The sequence below is a fragment of the Phocoena sinus genome, chromosome 8, assembly GCF_008692025.1.
Source record: "Phocoena sinus isolate mPhoSin1 chromosome 8, mPhoSin1.pri, whole genome shotgun sequence".
In the NCBI taxonomy this organism is placed as follows: domain Eukaryota; kingdom Metazoa; phylum Chordata; class Mammalia; order Artiodactyla; family Phocoenidae; genus Phocoena; species Phocoena sinus.
In genome coordinates, this window is record NC_045770.1 from 102857174 (window position 1) to 102874961 (window position 17788).

Here is a 17788-nt window from a genome sequence, read left to right on the forward strand (position 1 = left end):
ATGAAGGTCCCAGAGGCTCTCCAGGAAGAAAAGGACAAGTGCGGCCAGGAGCTGAACGCAGGTAAGGTAACTGGTGCTGGTGCTGATGGTGGCAGAGGGGATTTTAAAAAAAAGGAAATAAACAGACCCAGAAAACCACACTGCTCTTTTATTCAATGGAACATCCCCCTTTAACGCAGTGTTGAATCATACACCAAAAAAAAAAAAAAAAAAAAAAAAAAAAGCCCAGAGAAATTTCTGCAGATAAACCAGTGAAGAGAACGCGCGTTATACGTTATTATCAACATAATCACACCATTAAGAGGAAGGAGGAAAAAAAGGAAGCAGAACGGAAAACAAAGGGCTCAAATCCCTAGACACTGCAATACACTGACATTTGGGACTAAAATAAATTTGAAAAGGAAACCTTCCAGGAAAGAGAGGAACAAATGGAATCTGAGGCAGCTCAGGTGCTCAGGGGCGTGGAAAGGGTGCTCCTGGCTGGCAGACAAGCCCACGGCAGCGTAGGTGGCCCCGACTGCTGGCAGGGATGCCAGGACGGAAATGGACCCTGGACCTGGGGGTCAACCCGCTAGTCTACAAAGGTGACAGAGACAAAACCCCACGCTTAAAATTAGGGGAAAAAAAATCTCAGGGCGACTATGGCACCTTGAAAATCTTAGAACCTAAGGAACCCCCCACTAGCCTGACATTGGTGGCCAAAAGCCTTTGCCTAAGAACCATTTGTTCCTCTCTCCTTAGAAAGAGAAGAATGAGGAATGAAAAAGGGAAAGGAACCTAATTGCAGCAGAAGACTGGGGAGAGCATCTCCTTGGACGGAGTCTGAAGAAAGGAAAAGATAAGGAAGTAACAAAGGAAAAAGAAAAAATTAATAAAAAATTTCACAATATGGAGCCAGCGTGTTCCGATTCCGTCCATAAAAATAACTCAGGCTGCTTTGCCGAACCATCCTGTCCACCAGGGGCGCTGCTGAGGCTGTCTGCCTGGAAGGGTCACCAATGGGCGCGGAAAGTCCTCACTCTCATGGCTCGGGCCATCGCCGCCGCGGGGAGGGATCCTGGCGGCCCGGTTTGGGGAGAGGCAAAGGGATTTGGGTGAGGAGAGAAAGAAGACAAAGAAGACACTCGATGCTACGGGGCGCCAGGAGAGCCCAAGCTGGCGCCCCTACTACCACCTGCCCGTTCCTAAGCGAGGCCTCAGTCGCTTGGCCCAGCCCGGTGCGTGCACACACACACATGCGTGCACACAATCACATGCGTGCGTCCCAATGTCTGGCTCCATATGGTGAGGTTCGGCGTGTGTTTAAACGAGACCAATTCTCTCTCTATATAATATATATTTTCTTAAAAAACCGAGTCTAGTTCTGTGGTGGAGGCGGTGGGGGAGCTGGAGGCATCCCGAAGGGTGGCATGCCCGCCACCCCCATGCCCATCATGGTGACAAAGTTAGAAGGGTCCATGGGAGGCGGAGGAGGAGGGGGCGGGGCATACATCATGCCGGCGGAACCAGGCGGCGGAGGCGGCGGAGGGGGAGGGGCCCCGGGCGGCAGAGGCGGCTGGACCCCTGGGGGCAGGGGCACCATAGTGGGGTTGCCTTGCATCTGAGGGGCTCCTGGAGAAGCTGCGGCAGCCGCCTGCTGCTGTTGCCATGGCGGGATGGACCCTGTGCCAGCGCTCGTGGTGGTAGTCGTCGTATCTGGGGTGGTAAAGAAGCCCAAGGTCACACGCGCGGGGGCACACCGCGGCTCTCTGCGGCTGCTTGCCTTGGGATGGGGGGGCGAGGGACGCCTGCTCCTGGCTTGGCATGCGGTACGGTGGTGGGGGGCGGGCGGGCAGGGCTGTCCTAGCGATGGGGGTGGAGGGGTGGGCAGGACTACCCTGGGGTCAGCCTCAAGGTCTCTAGGCTTAACAGAGTAAGCCCTTTGTCACCAATGCCCCTGGAAGGGCTGAGGGGAAGGTACCAGACACAAGAACCGGCTCTGACATCCCTCCGCCCATCCGCCGCCACCACCGAACGGCACATTCAACCTCAAGGCCACAGCTACTCTCCCCGCTGCCCCCATCCCATCCCCGCAGTCTCTCAGGCCCCAATCACATCCCTCTCCAGAGCAGGCATGCACCACCCCAACCCGGGCCTAACGCGTAGGCTTGGGCCAGCCAGCAGCTCACCCAGCAGAGAGCCTGGACTTCTGGCACCCTACCTATGATGGCGGCTCCCCTCCAGGCCCTCCCAAACTTCTCCCCAAACACAACCACACCAAACATCAGCTCTCCTCCCCGAGGCCCCCGGGGGCCACAAGGCCCTTGTTTACCCTGCAGCGGAGACCAGAGTCTCACCCCAAGGTGTCTTGCCTGCCTGTCTGCCAGGGTCTCTCATTCCTCTCAGCCCCCTCCCCCGCAATCCCACCCACCCCCACAAGCCCAAAATATTCCACTCACTTTGCTGCCATGGCAAAGGGGTACTGGAAGCCATACTGCTGCTGGGCGGAGGGGGTGGTGGAGGCTGCTGCTGCTGCTGCTGCCATGGGGGAAGAGGACCAGAGGGAGGGGGTGGAGGCTGCCCACTGGGAGGCGGCGGCGGCGGCGGCATCATGCCCATAGGTGGTGGCGGCATCATACCTGCAGCCAGGTGGAGACAAGGGTGAGGCCTCAGGGGAAGAGAGGGATTTGCAATAGAGCCCCCACTCACTCCCAGGCCTGGGAGGCGACACCCCAAAGTGAGCAAACGGCCAGGCTCCATTACCTTTTCCTTGATGCAGGCGATAGACCCCAGAGCCCACAGGCGTACTTCCCAGGTACTGATCTTGATGGAAGGAAAGAGCAGGAACTTAGCAGGACATTGGAACTGGCCGGGGAGGATGCCGCCCCACCAGCAGCTCAGCCGCACAGCTTGCAATCACTACCCGCACAAGAGCAGTTCTGGGACTCCGTCTCTAAGCAGCAGGCTTGTGCCTACCCCACACAGAAGTCCCTCCCTGAACCAGGATGGAACCTTCTTCCTGGCCTGGAGCCCAAGCCTTGGCAAGAGACTCAGTACCAACACCCGACCGCTCTGAGACCTGCTTCCAGTGTGCAGTGACGATACAAACCCTTGCTTATCCCAAAGCCCCAAGGTTTCTGGTCTGACACTTACTTACCCATTGGAGGAGGGCCATGGTGCCCAGGTGGGTGGGGGCCCTGGTTCATCGGTGGTGGCGGTGGCTGCATCCAAGGAGGAGGGGGTCCATTCGGGTTGTGCTGCATGGGATGTCCACCGTGCCCGCCCGTCAGGCTGGGTAACGGGTGTGGGAAGCTGTGCGGGCCACCTCCGGGCCCACCAGGGCCACCTCCGTGCATGCCATGGTAGGGCCGACTCTCTGACGGGCCAGAATTCATCCAGGGTGGGCGGCTCTGGGTAGTGGACATGAGAGACTACGTGAGAGCATTTCCCGCCAGCGTCCCTGCCTGCTCCCCCTGGTGGCAACACTGTTCTTTCGGCTATGCCACAGGACCAGGACACAAGGACAAGATCTTCCCCAAACTGAGAGGTCCCCAAACATTCCTGACGTCCCGAAAGAACAATGTTGCCGCCCATGTCCACCTGTTCTACCCAAAGCACCTGGCCACGTTCCCCCAGTCTCTTCAGAAGACAAGGGGGGCCAGGCTGTAAGAACCAGCCCTTGAAGCTCACCGGCGGAGGTGGATTGCTGGTGGGAGCAGCAGGCCGAGGTGCACTGGCCAGGGGTGTGGTGGCAGGCCCAGAGGTGGAGCCCACAGATGCGGGCACAGGTGCCTCCCCCAGTTCGGCCATGAGGGACAAGTATTCTTTATCCATCCGCGCTTTATCCTGAGCTGACTGAGGGTCACCAGGCCTGAAGGTGGGGTGGGGGACACAAAAAGAGAAAAGGAAAAAAACCTCCTTAAGATAGAAACCTTTACCCTGAGAAATTTACACAGAGAAAGTTCTGAGGAATTCAGAACTTCCTAACCCCTTCCTCAAAACAGTCTCATCAGCTCTTCAGTTCCATGCCCAGCTCTGCCACTGGGATTACATGTACCTCTGCCACAGCAGAGACCCCTAGGGCAAGAACAGAGGAGAGAGGAAGCACCAGACCAGAGCCAACCACGCCAGCCAGGAAAGCACAGGTTTTTCTACAATAGCAAGTTTCATCAATTTCTACATTCCAGGTCTGAAGGAAGGAACATCTATGCCAAGACCGAGCAACTGCCAGAACTTCCTTAACAAAGCTTTTTATATTTGCCACCCGAAGTAGAAAAACATTGCTATCAAATGCTGGTTTGCAACTGGTCGAAACTGCACAGGATTGCTGTCTTCTTATACCCACCTTAAGCAACAAATGGCAGTTAACATTAAGCCACCGTGAAAACACCTATACCCAGAAGGGAAGTTTTCCAGTTTCCCTGGGCTCAAGGTAAGCAATAAAATAGGGATGTTTTGCATCAGCTGTTTCTAATCGTCCTGGGTTTTCAATCACACCATTACAGACCACACTCACAGAAAGAAAGCTTCTCTTGGGTCTGCAGATTAACAGGAACTGTCCTGTATACCACGGGCTACCAGGAAACCCTCACCTTTGGAATTTGCAATCGGAAGCAATGTGGCCAGCCCCTCCACACTTGGTACACACTGTGGTATTGGTAATGCTGCGGGTCTCCGAGCTCTGCCAGGGTCTTAAGATCCTGTTGACAGAAAAAAGTCACCTGAAGGGCTATGGCCAATCACCCTTCTCCCATAGGTTCTTCAGGTCTCTGTGCACTCCCCTCTAAACTAATCACATACACACCTGTTATCATCTTCCCGAAGGGTCCCATTCAAACGAGCCAACTCTCGAAGCTGCATCTTCCGTAGATCGTTCTGGTCCTCAGGAGTCTCGATACCCTGCTTCAGAATGTTTCTTATCTGGTGGAGATGCAACAGGCACAGTTATGTAAGTCCTGGGACACCACCTAGAATTCTGGCTAGAGGCTTCCTTTCTGGCTCCCTCACCTGTTCTACTGCTTTCTTCACATTCTCCATGGTATTGGCAGTAACCAGGGCATGAAGCGGCTCATCTTCTCCTGGCAGCATCTGGCCATCTTTGCGCCCGACTTTCCCTTCTTTCACAGAGCCCTTCCCCCGGATCATGATCTTGGCATTACACTCCTTCTCTATGTTCTTCAAGGTGTTCCCTCTGTCAAAGGCAGAAAAGACCACTATCATACCTGACACACAAATTCACACGCCAGAGTGGCTCGCTGGGCACTGGAAGGAAACCGTGAGTGCAGAGCATGGGATTTTCCCACCAAGAGCTCCTCTAAGTTAAGGTCACAGACACAGCAATCCTCAAGATCTGACTTCCCTGCGGTGAAATGGGGAAGTTAAAGAGATTTTCTCACAAAAAGGCAGGCACTCAGCCAAAGTGAACATCCTACCAAAAACAGGAAGATAAGCCACCAGTAGCACCCAAATAGGCACGAGACAGACACATCTCCCCGGTCCTTAGGAGTTCCATATTCCACAGGGTAGTAGTTACTCACCTGGGCCCAATCAGCAGCCCCACAAAGTTGATTTCTGGATACTCATCTTGTGGAATCATTACTTTATCGCTCACACGTGTTGCTGGAGGTCTAAGAAAGAAAAGACTCATAGACTCTGCACACTTCCAAGATGACACAAATCGACAGCTCTTCTAGAACTAACCCGACACCGCTTGTTAATTACAGGTGACTGGGGGTAAGGAATAAGAGGTTAGTACCAAAATTGCTCTACCAGACCACACCTAATCCGCAGGTGTCCTTGTCCCAGATCACCTGGCCCCCACTTACTTGTAATCTGCAGGTGGCTTGAAATCAGGGTTGAGGGCAACCATTTCCGTGATGAGGTTATGCCGCTCCTCTTCAAGCTTTTTGCGGGTGCGGAACTCGCGAGTGTTAAGCCGCTTCCCCTCGCTATTGTAGATGGGCTCAGGGGAAGGGGACCTGTGGGAAACAGACCACCATCACTGTTCTGCCTTCACTTTTCTCTCATTCCCACACGGGCTAAAATAAGTCTTCCCCAGCCCCTCTGCCTCTCAGACCCTAACTCAACACTCTTCGGAGGAACCGACCATAACGTGTGCTATTCACGATCGTGTGGAATGAGGAGGTGGAAGCTGGCTTAGCATTAGGGGGACTGGGGTGTGTGTGAGAGAGAAAAAAGTAGTTTTGCTTCTAAAAGTGATGAGAGGAAAAAAAGTCTGTCCTTCTGGGGGAAATCTCTAGATTGTAAATGGCAAGGACAGTACCATCCTCGGGAGTCCTCTTGCCAGATACGACTTTGCTTTCATTTGAAAAAAAATTAACATTACAACTTTATGAACCACGGAAACCCCAAGTTTAGGTAAAACGTTAACTCTTGCAGAGCTCACGTCCTATCAGGAAGAGAGTCTACACCCCTACCACAGAGTAAGTCTGAGCTCTTTAACCCAATGCAGCTGGGACTCAAGGCTACTGCAGCTACTTGGCCCCCACAATGGAGAGAGATGGTTCAAGGCTTCGTCTCTGCTTTTCCTTCAATGGCCTGGCTGGCTGTGTCCAAGGCCCAGGAGTCAACCTGTTTTCTGGCTGTTCGAGGTTGGGGAGTCTGGGTAGAGAAAACGGTTAAATTGCTAAAGCAGCTTCTGTGAGAGGCTGCAAATGCAGATTTGGTCAAGTACTTGTCTAGGGTCTGAACCTGCAAACAGCAAGGGGAAAACCTATGATTCTCCACCAGAGTTTACAAGTCCAGAAAGCAGATTTTCTCTCTCTCTTTTTTTAAGGAGTAAAATGCTGTTGCTACAAGTAAAAAATAGTAATGATAAAATGGTCAGTTTACCACAGCTGGATTTTGCGGTAATTAAAAAAAAAAAAAAAGAAAAGTTACACTCCTAGAATTCTGAGTTAAGATTACAAAAAGGACCATAGCTTGATATTCTGAATGAAAATTTAGTAGCAGCTGCAAGAAGGGAAGAGACCATGTGGATCAGGTTATTTTAAAAACATCCTGAAAGTAGTCAAAGACTCCTATACCCTTGATTTAGTTGAGAGAACCTTGCCTAGTTGGAGAGCAAGGACTGAACTCGGCTGCTCCCACTGTCTTCAGCCTAAAGGGAACCATGTCATACCACGTTACACACACGATGGAATAAAAGGTCAGGTTTGTTCATGGCTAATGACGGCTAAATGACACCTCCGTTTCTAGCATTTGTATAAACTGTTAGCACAATCCAATAATAGTGAACAAAAACAAACATACCCCAGCTTATTAGACTATCATCTTACACATTTAAGTCTATAAGAGATTTTAAAGCATTTTTAACTGTGCAACTTGAGCAAAATCAAAATGGCATAAAGTGGCTTCATACTGAGAATACACCTTCTTAAGAAATAATCTTAGTAAGAAACTCATAGCATTTCCCTCCAACCTGGGTTCTTTCAAAGCAAAACCATAAGGCATTAATTAAGGCCTCTTTCAAACTGAATACAAGGGAGGAAAAAAAAACTCTGCTCTGTTTTTATTTCTAACATGTTTGACGTTTCTAATTCCCACCTCATTCATAGCTGTCTAGATTAAGCATTTCTGGCTAATCACCAGTTTTACCAGCACCAAATTGGTCATATAAAAGCCCCACAACAGTGAACCTCTTTCCAAATTGTGGAAGTGAAAGGCAAAAGCCAATATTCTAGAGGTCAGATTGGCCCAACTTCTTCGCTTTGAATAAGCATTGTATTATAGATCATCTAGTTTCTAATCCAAATTCTCCAGGAAGCAAAGGTTTGTTAAAAATTCAACTTTTTGAGGAATTGCCTGGTAACCTGTAGACATGTTATTAAAGGGAAAAAGGCCAAAAAGGCACTAACAGTTGTGGTCTACAACCTATAATTCAAATCTTAAAAAAAAAAGTCAAAATATAAAACATAATACAACCCTCCAACCAAAATCTACTGATGAAAAAATAATAAATTTAATTAAATAAAATTAAAAGCGTCAATATGGAGAAATAAGTTAATTTGTTTCCTGACAAAGGGCAGCAGAAAGATGCTTAAGTGAGTGGCTTCTAAAACCATTACATCATCTTCCTGATTTAACAAGTTATTACAACGGGTAACAAAAGCCAAAACACGACTTTTTTGAAGCGAAGTGTTTTGAACTATGCTGCGTGCACTAAGAGAAATCTCACTGAGGGAGGCGCACTGCCCTTCTATTAAATGGACCGCATTTCAGCCGCTCAAATGTTACCCTGCCAATAAAATTCCTGTTTAAAAAGCTCATTTCCCTCAGACTTTTTACTTTTCAGAGGTGAGAGAAATTATAAACTGAAATGACAAGACCACAGCTGTTTGAAGACCACACTCCCTTAAAAAAAAAAAAAAAAAGTAATTTAGGGTTGGTTGCTTGCCTTCCCCAACAGCTGAGAATATTCTGGCCCCTCCCAACACCCCCAGGCAATGGCCAAGGCTGAAAATTAACTGGCAGTGAAGGAAGTTGGTTAGAATCTTGTCTATTTTAAAACCATGTCAAAACCATGAGCAGGAGACTGCAGCAATGAGCTGACCAGAATGAATTTCTGGCCTTCTCAGATTCAGTGATGTTCAAAAATATTCTTATTCCCTACATTGTGTAGTACCTGTGAGGAAAACTTTACACCTGGGCTGTCAGCCAAAGCAGGTACTGAAACGGCTGGTTAATGGGCCACCTCACTGTCCCTACCGGTGGGTAAATCAGGTTAAAAATCTACATGCTTACCAAATGAAAACCGGTTGTCCGTTTTCCTGTAACTTTCGATTCTGCTAGTAATTAAATTTCATTCCAATTTTCTAACTGATGACTGACCATATATACTGCTAATTTACACTCTAGTTCCCAGAATGGTCACAGTACCAGTCTTCTTACTAGGATTTTATTGAACTGACACAACATGTTGCCACCAGTAAAACGTATTGAGAAAAAGGTAAAAGCGTTACTGTCAGCTGGTTAAAACTGTTTCCCAACCTGTCCTCAGGGTTAGGGGGGATGCCCAGGTCTCCTGTGCGCAGTTTACGAGTCAGGTCTTCTATCTGCAGTTGCACTGGAAGAAACCAGGTTAGGAAAGAAAAAAAAAGGATGGAAAAAAGACAATGTTACCAAAAAACATCTCAAATCTCAACAACAAGCATGAAGAACTCGGAGACTTTGAAAGGGACGACTGATCAGTGAACACACATTGAGGCAAAAACCCCCAACCACCTATTGGCAGGAGTCCATTTACATCTATAAGTATCTTTCACTTCAAAATGGTTATCACTTAAGGAAGCAAGCAAACAATTTGTTGGAAGAGGGGTTAGCAGTATAGACTGTTCGCTAAGGCTAACATCAAAGCAATTATTAGGAGGTGTCTCACCTTTCCCTCCCCACCAAGGCTTGCTATACAATTGGTACCCAGAACTAAACCACGTTATCACCAGTATCCTGTTCCCTCCAAATTACATTCTTGAGTGCAAGACTCTTAGAGTTTATTTTTCCTTCATTAAATATTAATCATAACCCAAAATGAGACTCAATTAACATGGGACAAGGAAAAACACCAGTTAAGCAAGATCATTTTCATTGATACCAGGCTTAAAATTCCTTAAATAAGACATTTAATAACCAATTCAACAATCTCATATAAGTTTGTACATACTCTTTGTGTAAAACCAGATCCAAAGGATCTCCCAATACCTGTTGTTTTTTATTCAAATTTTATGACAATCCATATACCTTAATAAACCAGTAACCGTTAAGATGCAAGAAGTCTGTTTTTAGACTTGCTCCTTATATGGGGAGTAAAAGTAGGGGTGCAGAGGATGAAAAGTGTGGGTCAAGGACAGTACGTGTGGCCCTCAGACCTTGACAAATGAGGCTGTATGTGAAAAAGAGAGATGAGGGTTTCACAAAAGTTCAGTGATTCCAGGGAAATATTACCCGGATGATTTCTCAAGATAAAGGCACTGCATAGCCAGACCACTTTCTTCGGCATGCTGAAGACCACCTGTTTCTTACCTTTGTAGCATCTGAGTGTTCTAAACACATACTTCTAAATAAGGTCAAGTTTTACTGGGTTCGGTTAAAGTTGAGTTTGCTCCAAGAATTAATGCATGTCTAACCCCAGACACTCTTCTAATTTTAAATACATCCTACAGGGATATATCACACAGCCACTCAAACTGAAGAAATGAAAATCCACATTAATATCAAGAGAAGATATTGGGGGCATTCTGTACAAGGCAGTATGTACCATGAAAGACAGAAATGCAGTAAGACACACATGGGCCCCTAAGCTCTTTTATGCCAGAAATGTTCTGACTTGGCAGTCAAGTATTAGCTCAACAGCTCAAGGTGAAAGTCACCTTCATGGAGATAGGCAGTCATCTTAACTGGACTGTAGGGGTGTGGGATCTGATCTGAGGAAATTGCTGGCACTTAAATCAAAAGGCTGCTATCTTCCTTGGAGCAGAGACCTACAGTAACCTAGAGCTTCTCTCTACTTTGATTATAGCTATAAACAGCCCTTAGGGCCCAGAGCATTAACTCCCTCCAAGGGAAGAGAGCGGGAGATGTAAAGAATGAGTTTGTTTTTCCCATTTTCTACATCTGCTTGCGTCCTTGGAATATCACTCCACTAGGAACATTTTCATAAGGTTATCAAGACCCAGACCAGTCAAATATGAGACATAAAGGGATGGGTGGGAGTAGGTTGAACAGTGGGGAGAGAATTATTAGTATTGTAAAAAAGAGATAGACAATTCCAACACCTCAAAATTCTCAGCAATCTAGAAACACAAGAGATTAAGATCCTCAAGAACAACGGCCTTGAAGTTTTTTTATTCGTGAAGGCCACAACCTCACAGGTCTAGGAGGCGTCTGCCCTGATTTACTCCAAAGGGGATGTTTACTTGGTTAGTAAGAAACGTTTATCAAGTGAACTATTTTGAGACACCTGCACAAGTACATAAATAAAGGTAAAACTTGCATTAATAACCTTGTAGTTAAAAAAAAGGTAATTTTGAGGTTAATTTCATTTCTACTGTGGACATTCTTACTTCTCAAAATTTCTCAACAGTTAAGATACTTTATCCTAACCACCTCATTATTCCATATCCAAGCAGTATCCCTTTCCCTGCAGAGTTCTTTAGTAGTACACACAAGAGCCCTCATTTCAAGACAGCTCTCCACAAAAGACCAAACCAGAAAAGATGCTAAAGGAAAGGTTAAATTCAACAAGATGGTAAAAGAGGGGTGCACTGTCAACACACTTTCAGAACCACTTTTTGGTTAAACTGAGCTTTTTTTTCCCTTTTAGAAAGTACCTATAAAAAATAAAAGACCACATTTTAGGGAAAGGAGGAATATGAAATTACGGTGAAAGACCATGCTGTTAAAAAGGTACTTGGTTTACGATACCTGCAGTGTTCTCCACTGGGGCCGTGTCCAGAGAGGCATAAAACACTCACCTCATCAACTGGTAATGAACAGCAGCTGAAAAGGGTGGGGTGGGGTGCTGGACTGGGGACTATTCTCACTCCTAAGTGGGCCCCTCTACCCTCCTGGCACTCATGGAGAACACTGCTGTTACCAACAGACCAAAACAAGGAGCTACAAATGCAGGACTCACAGAGCAAAACCTGATACATTGTACCAAAGTCGCAAGTACACCTGACCATACCTCCTCTCAAAAAAAGAGAAAACTTTAAAGTCCCAAACTTTCAACAGATAAAATGTTGCTCAGAATAGTAACAATCCGAAAATGCATTTGGGTGCAGAACGTGTATTTACCTATATAAGCTCTTTCTTGTTCCCGAGTAAGTCCAGGGGGGATAACTGTAGGCATTCCTGGAATCACCGTCTTCTGTTCCATTGTGTCTTGGTTCCAGCGGCTCCTCTTCCGCTTCTTACTGGGAAAGTCTAAAAGAAATAAAGTTCATCAGATGCAAATATAAACTAGCAGAGAAAGTAGCAACAGAAGTTCAGCATGCTTGTGATTACACACAACCTCAGCAGACTGTGAAACTGAGAGCTTGACCTAAAACGGAAATGGCAAAGAATAGAAGACAAACCTGAGAAGTCAAGAGACATGGCCACTAGAAGGGGACCTGGACCTGGGTCTGAAAAGTTAACATTTCACATTTATAATTTTTGCCCACAGAAATTCTGTGAAGTACGTAAACAAGGTAACGAATCTCAATGCATAAAGTTTCAAGTAGTAAAATAAACTATTGAGAAGATAATATACTACGTGGTTGTCCATAAACACCTTAACAGCCCCAGAGAAGATAAGAGTAGACTAAACACTCAGACAAGCCTGTAAAGCAAGATTGGGACCTGCTGGCTCCTCCCACCTCCCCATCAGCCACCTGTCTAAGGGGGCCAAAACACAACTAAACCTATAGCTACTAACTGAAAAAACTGGATTCTTCTGCAAGATCACTTTTTTCTCAGAAATTTCTCAGAAATCAGCATTCAATTTTCCTGGCCAGTTGGACATTTAATGTCTAAAACATGCATCAAAAGCTCAACAAAGAACAAGCTATACAAAAACAGCCAAATCCTCCTCCTCCAGTACACAGGCAGAAACTCCCTAGCATTCGGTACACAAAAGTGTTCTTCTCAGGTGCCAGACCCAGGGGGAACGCCTCAAGAGGAGAAGACATGTCACATTCCTTAGGTAGACAAAGGGAGATTAGAAAACAAACAGAATTTCCTCCCCCAAAAACAGCCACAAAAAAATCGGACCCAACCATCCTCTTAAGACTTTCAACCTCTTTGGCTCTCTGTAGGGAAAACCCTGCCTTACTGTAGCAGTCGAGGAGCTACTCTGGGTACTTTTCTCCCTTTAGGACTCTTCTACAACCAGGAAAAGGACGCTCCACGTCATCAACTGACCCTTCCACACCCTCCAGACTTGCACACCCAACACCCCATTCACTCACTCGACCCCCTCCACACCTCTCCCCTACACCAGGATGGAGAGCAACAGAGGGTCCCCCCACCTAGGCTTTCAGGCTGGCCGCAAAGCCCAGCCGCCACACTGCGCCTGCGCGCAACAAACTTCCTCCCGCCAGGCCCCCACCCCTAACGCGCGTGCGCACTCGAGGCCCCAGAACTCGGCCGCGCGCCCCGTGGCGCCTCCGCCCGGGTCTCCCCGGGCGCGCGCGCCCCAGCCGCGTGCAGCCGCCGTCGCCGCCGCCGCGCGCCCCTCAGCCGGCCGGGCCCATCCGCGCAGCGCCTGTCGCGCTCTCTCGGCCCGACTCACCTCCTCCGCCACCGGCCGGGCCCGGCTGCTGGTCCTGACGCGGCGGCTGGGGTGGCGGCGGCGGCTGCGGTGACGACACGCGCTGGTAGAGCGGCGGCGGAGGGGGCGGCTGCGGCGGCGGGTACGAGGAACCCGGAGAGGGCGGCGGCGGCTGCTGGGGAGGCGGGGGGGGCGGCGGCGGGGGCGGCGGGGGCGGCGGCGGCAGCGCCGCGAAGGGGAAGGCCGCGGTCAGGGCCCCCACCGAGCCCACGGGCGGGGGCGGCGGCGGCCCGGACACCAGCAGCCCCGTCCCAGGCCCGGGGGCAGGCGGTGGCCCCGGCTCGAAGCCCCCTTTGGGGCCAGGGAGGCCCAGCTTACCCAGCGGCGTGGCGTTCGCTCCGGTCGCCATGGCGCCCCCCAGGGACCGGCACCGGCGGCTCCTCTTCGGCGGCGGTTTCTCCTTCGCGAATCTTCTGGGGGGAGGGGACCTGACTGTGCTGCCGCGGAGCGCGCGGAGCCCGTCCTCTCACGCGGCGGGCGGCGGCGGCGGCGCGAGACGCACAAAGAGGGAGGAGAGAGGGCGCCGCGGGGGCGGGTCGGGGGCGACGGGGCCGGAGCCTGGATTGGGCCGGGCCGAGGCAAGGGGTCGAAATCGGCGGCCTCCGATTGGCGGAGCCTTAGCCCTTCTCGATGCGCGCTGGGATTGGCCGGACCGTTAGGCCAGGCGAGGAAATGGCGGCTGAGGCTGGAGAGCTGGGAGGTGTCGCAGCGCGCACTTCATTTGTTACTGCGCGAACTGAGCTCGGAGTCCAGAAGGGAGGGGATAGGGTGGGGCAAGCTCTGTGACGTTTGGGGCCAAGAGCTCTCCCATTGGCTGGAATTGATGGAGTCAATCAAACTCGGTTGCGTCGTAGTGTCATGGGATTGGCTGTCGCTGGTTCGATTCTTTAGTCTACTCCCTTGCCCCGGGGAGTAGTTTCGCTGGGTTTAAGCGCGAGGTCGCAGCGCAGAAGCCCGGGCGAAGGAGATTTAGGGTCGCGGGGAACGGAGCAGCAGTGCGCATGCGTAGTTGGCGCAACACCCCCCCCCCCCCCAGCACCTGGGTTCAGCTTCGGCCCTCGGGTCCGACGCGGAAGCCCTTGGTGACGTCAGTCCTCGATTCCGTTGGTAACCCGGAACCGAGGGACGGGGGAGGGGCTGGCACGGGCGGGCCAACCAGATTCGTTGACAACTCAGGTGAAAGAGGACTTCCTGCTTTTGAAAAAAAAGTGGAAAAAACAAAAGCTATGAAATAGTCTTGTTGACGGATTAAGAATGATATCTGAGCCGATGGAGGCACATATATCTTACGTGGAAAGCAATATGAAGTTGTCAATTACAAAATTAGTTTACATATATAGTGCATTTTGATTAGAATCCCAACGAGGTTGGGGCTGATTAAATCATCTTTAAGTCATATAAAATAACTGAAAATAGTGGGGAAACTTGTAAACGAGATTGAGGCTTAGCTTCCCTTTCCAGATAATACACAGTATAAAAGACAGTAATGAAACAATGTGGTGTTGTTGTAGGAAAAACAGAGTAGTGCAACAGAAGAGAGTCTGGAAATTGATTCCCTACAATACCTGCCAAAATGGTGGTATTTCAATTCAGTAAGGAAAAGATTTAGTTAGTAAATGGTATAGAGTCCTAAATCTAAACAATAAAACAGACACGATACAACTTAGGAGATTATCAGGGTCATCTAGGGGTAGAGACTTTATGAAGACAGGAAACTCAAAATATAAAGAAAAAATATACTTGATTACCAAAGAAACCTATGATAGAAGTCAACAGACAATAATACATTAGGAAAATATACTTGCCATACATATGATAAAGAGCTAATATCTATAATATGCAAAGAAGTCTTGAAAACTAATTAGAAAAAAGACAAAAACAAGAGAAAATGAGCAAACACTGAATAGGCAAGTCTCAGAAGAGCAAATCCAAACAGCCAAAAAAACATGAAAGGTACTAACAGCCCAAGCAGGGGGGTGCAAATTAAGGTGATACTAAGAAATCTTTAAATAACAATCAAATAGAAAAAAAAAAGGTGCTAACACCTACTATGAATTCTTTTTTGGAAAGCATTCTGTTACCTGCTAAAATTGTACCCCTTGCAGGAAAAATTTAAAAAATCTTTCAATGTAGCAGTCCAAGTCCTGGGAATCTGCCCCAAAGCAAGGCATGTGATTATATAATGTAATGAGTTCAAAGTCTTCTACTGCATTTACTGCAGCCTTGTTTGTAATGGCAAAAACCTGGAAATGAAGTAAATTACCATCAATATGTGAATGGCTGAATAAACTAGATCACCCATAACTGGGATTCGTAGGCAGCCTTGGAAAGCAGTTAATCCACCAGGTTGGTGAACATATTAATGTAACAGGAGGGTGATGCATCCTGACTCCACAGGTCAGGGTGAAGCTCCTGGGCTCAGGACTCTTCCAGACCTTGCCACCCAACACATGTCTTCATCTAGCTGTTCATTTAAAAGTAGCCTTTAAAATAAATTGGTAATCATAAATATTGCACTTTCCTGAGTTCTGTGTGTCATTCTAGCAAATCATTGAACCTGAAGGGGGCTGTGGGAACCCCCGAATTTGTAGCCAAGTTGGACAGAGATGTGGGTAGCCTGGTGACCCGGGACTTGTGATTGAACTCCTTAACTTGTGGGGCCTTCCCCAACTCAGGTAATTCATGTCAGAAGTGAATTGCAGGGGACTTCCCTGGTGGTCCAGTGGTTAAGAATCCGCCTTCCACTGCAGGGGACCTGGGTTCGATCCCTGGTCAGGGAACTAAGATCCCACGTGCAGCAGGACAACTAAGCCCACGCACTGCAACTACTGAGCCCCCAGCCAAAACTAAGACCTGACACAGCCAAAAATAAATAAATAAATTTTTTAAAAAAGAATTGTAGGACAGTTGGTATCAGAGAATTGGTGTCAGAACATAAAGAGTAAGAAGTTTCAGGATTTCCCTGGTGGTCCAGTGGTTAAGACTCTGCCCTTCCACTGCTGGGGACAATGGTTTGATCCCTGGTTGGGGAAGTAAGATCCTGCATGCCGCAGAGTGCAGCCAAAAAAAAAAAAAACAGGTTTTGACCCCTACCTACTAATCCCTGGCGTTTTCTATCTTTTAAATCTAATCTGATAGTTCAGAAACCCCAGGCCCCTGGCAAGATCGGGAGGTAGTATCATGCAGCTAGCTGAGCCTAGAGGGAGCAAATCCATGGCTGTTCACCACAACCAACCCCCCTCCACCCTGCATCCAGCCTTTGGAGAGCCCCATACATGACTCCATTGCCCGAATTAGGAGTAATAATATCTACGATGGAGTGAGCACACATGATGCACCAAGTACTTTGCATAACTTTTTTCCTCTGGAAAACCATGTTTATTTACAACTCCCAGTTAAAGGTAATTTGAACAAGGTGGGGGGATGGGTATTGGAATTTGTGAGTTAGCTACAGATTAGAAATAATAGCAAAGTAGTTATGTACAAATCACATATCTGGTAAAGGACTTTTATCCAGGGTCCCAAAACTCAACAATAATAAACAACTCCTGGGCTTCCCTGGTGGCGCAGTGGTTAAGAATCCGCCTGCCAATGCAGGGGACACAGGTTCAAGCCCTGGTTTGGGAAGATCCCACATGCCACAGAGCAACTAAGCCTGTGTAGCAACAGCTACTGAACCTGTGCGCTAGAGCCCCCGAGCCACAACTACTGAGCCCGGGTGCCATAACTACTGAAAGCCGCACGCCTGGAGCCTGTGCTCTGCAACAAGAGAAGCCACCGCAATGAGAAGCCCACACACGCTGCAACTAGAGAAAGCCCGCACGCAGCAACGAAAACCCGACACAGCCAAAAATAAATAAAATAATTTTTTAAAAAAGGAAAGAAACAACTTGTGTGGTGATGGAGGTGTCAACTAGTTGTAATCATTTCACAGTATATATGTGTATCAAATCATCACACTGTATACCTTAAACTTACATGTTTTATGTCAATTATATCTCAATAAAGCTGGAAAAACCCCTATTTTTTAAAAGCAAAAGATGTTTTTTTAAATTTATTTATTTATTTTTGGCTACATTGGATCTTTGTTGTTGCGCGGCTTTCTCTAGTTGCGTCGGGGCGGGGGGGCTGCGGTGCGCAGGCTTCTCAATGCGGTAACTTCTATTGTTGTGGAGCATGGGATTTAGGCACACGGGCTTCAATAGTTGTGACACGTGGGCTCAGTAGTTGTGGCTCGCGGGCTCTAGAGTACAGGCTCAGTAGTTGTGGCACACGGGCTTAGTTGCTCCGCGGCATGTGGGGTCTTCCCGGACCAGGACTTGAACCTGTGTCCCCTGTGTTGGCAGGCGGATTTTAACCACTGTGCCACCAGGGAAGTCCCAAAGCAAAAGATTTGAATCCACACTTTACCAAAGAACTCACTTTATTGTGCTTTGCTTTACTGCACTTTGCAGATTGTGTTTACAAATTGAAGGTTTGTGG

At 48.3% G+C, this 17788-nt stretch overlaps 1 protein-coding gene across 17 annotated transcripts; it reads right to left on the reverse strand.

Annotated features, from left to right (window-relative positions):
- Nucleotides 1–130: 130 nt before the first annotated feature.
- On the reverse strand, nt 131–14094 carry SF1 (splicing factor 1). Of its 17 annotated transcripts, none has more exons than XM_032640312.1 (14): nt 13625–14094; nt 11791–11919; nt 8989–9064; nt 5805–5957; nt 5517–5606; nt 4987–5170; nt 4784–4899; nt 4572–4679; nt 3670–3850; nt 3137–3410; nt 2743–2802; nt 2439–2618; nt 1491–1695; nt 131–1057 (listed from the first exon to the last, which is right to left on the reverse strand). In XM_032640312.1, exons 1-14 carry the CDS (start codon nt 13653–13655, stop codon nt 928–930), a joined length of 1917 nt encoding a protein of 638 aa, XP_032496203.1. In that variant the 5' UTR covers nt 13656–14094; the 3' UTR covers nt 131–927. The 17 variants fall into 17 exon arrangements, with proteins under 17 accessions (XP_032496203.1, XP_032496210.1, XP_032496201.1 ...); XM_032640314.1 differs by adding an exon at nt 13268–13418 and having other exon boundaries at nt 133–1695; nt 13625–14037; XM_032640317.1 differs by having other exon boundaries at nt 134–1057; nt 3133–3410; nt 13625–14038.
- Nucleotides 14095–17788: the final 3694 nt, after the last annotated feature.

What these genes read in the sequence shown, in the direction of transcription:
- SF1 (XM_032640310.1), bottom strand. Translation starts at nt 13,655, where the DNA reads ATGGCGACCGGAGCGAACGCCACGCCGCTGGGTAAGCTGGGCCTCCCT. An exon ending in ACAAGAAAGAGCTTATATAG is followed by an intron (nt 9,065 to 11,790) that starts GTAAATACACGT and finishes GGTTTCTTCCAG; the next exon opens with TGCAACTGCAGATAGAAGAC. An exon ending in CCCTTTGCCATGGCAGCAAA is followed by an intron (nt 1,058 to 2,438) that starts GTGAGTGGAATA and finishes CCGGGCCGCCAG; the next exon opens with GATCCCTCCCCGCGGCGGCG.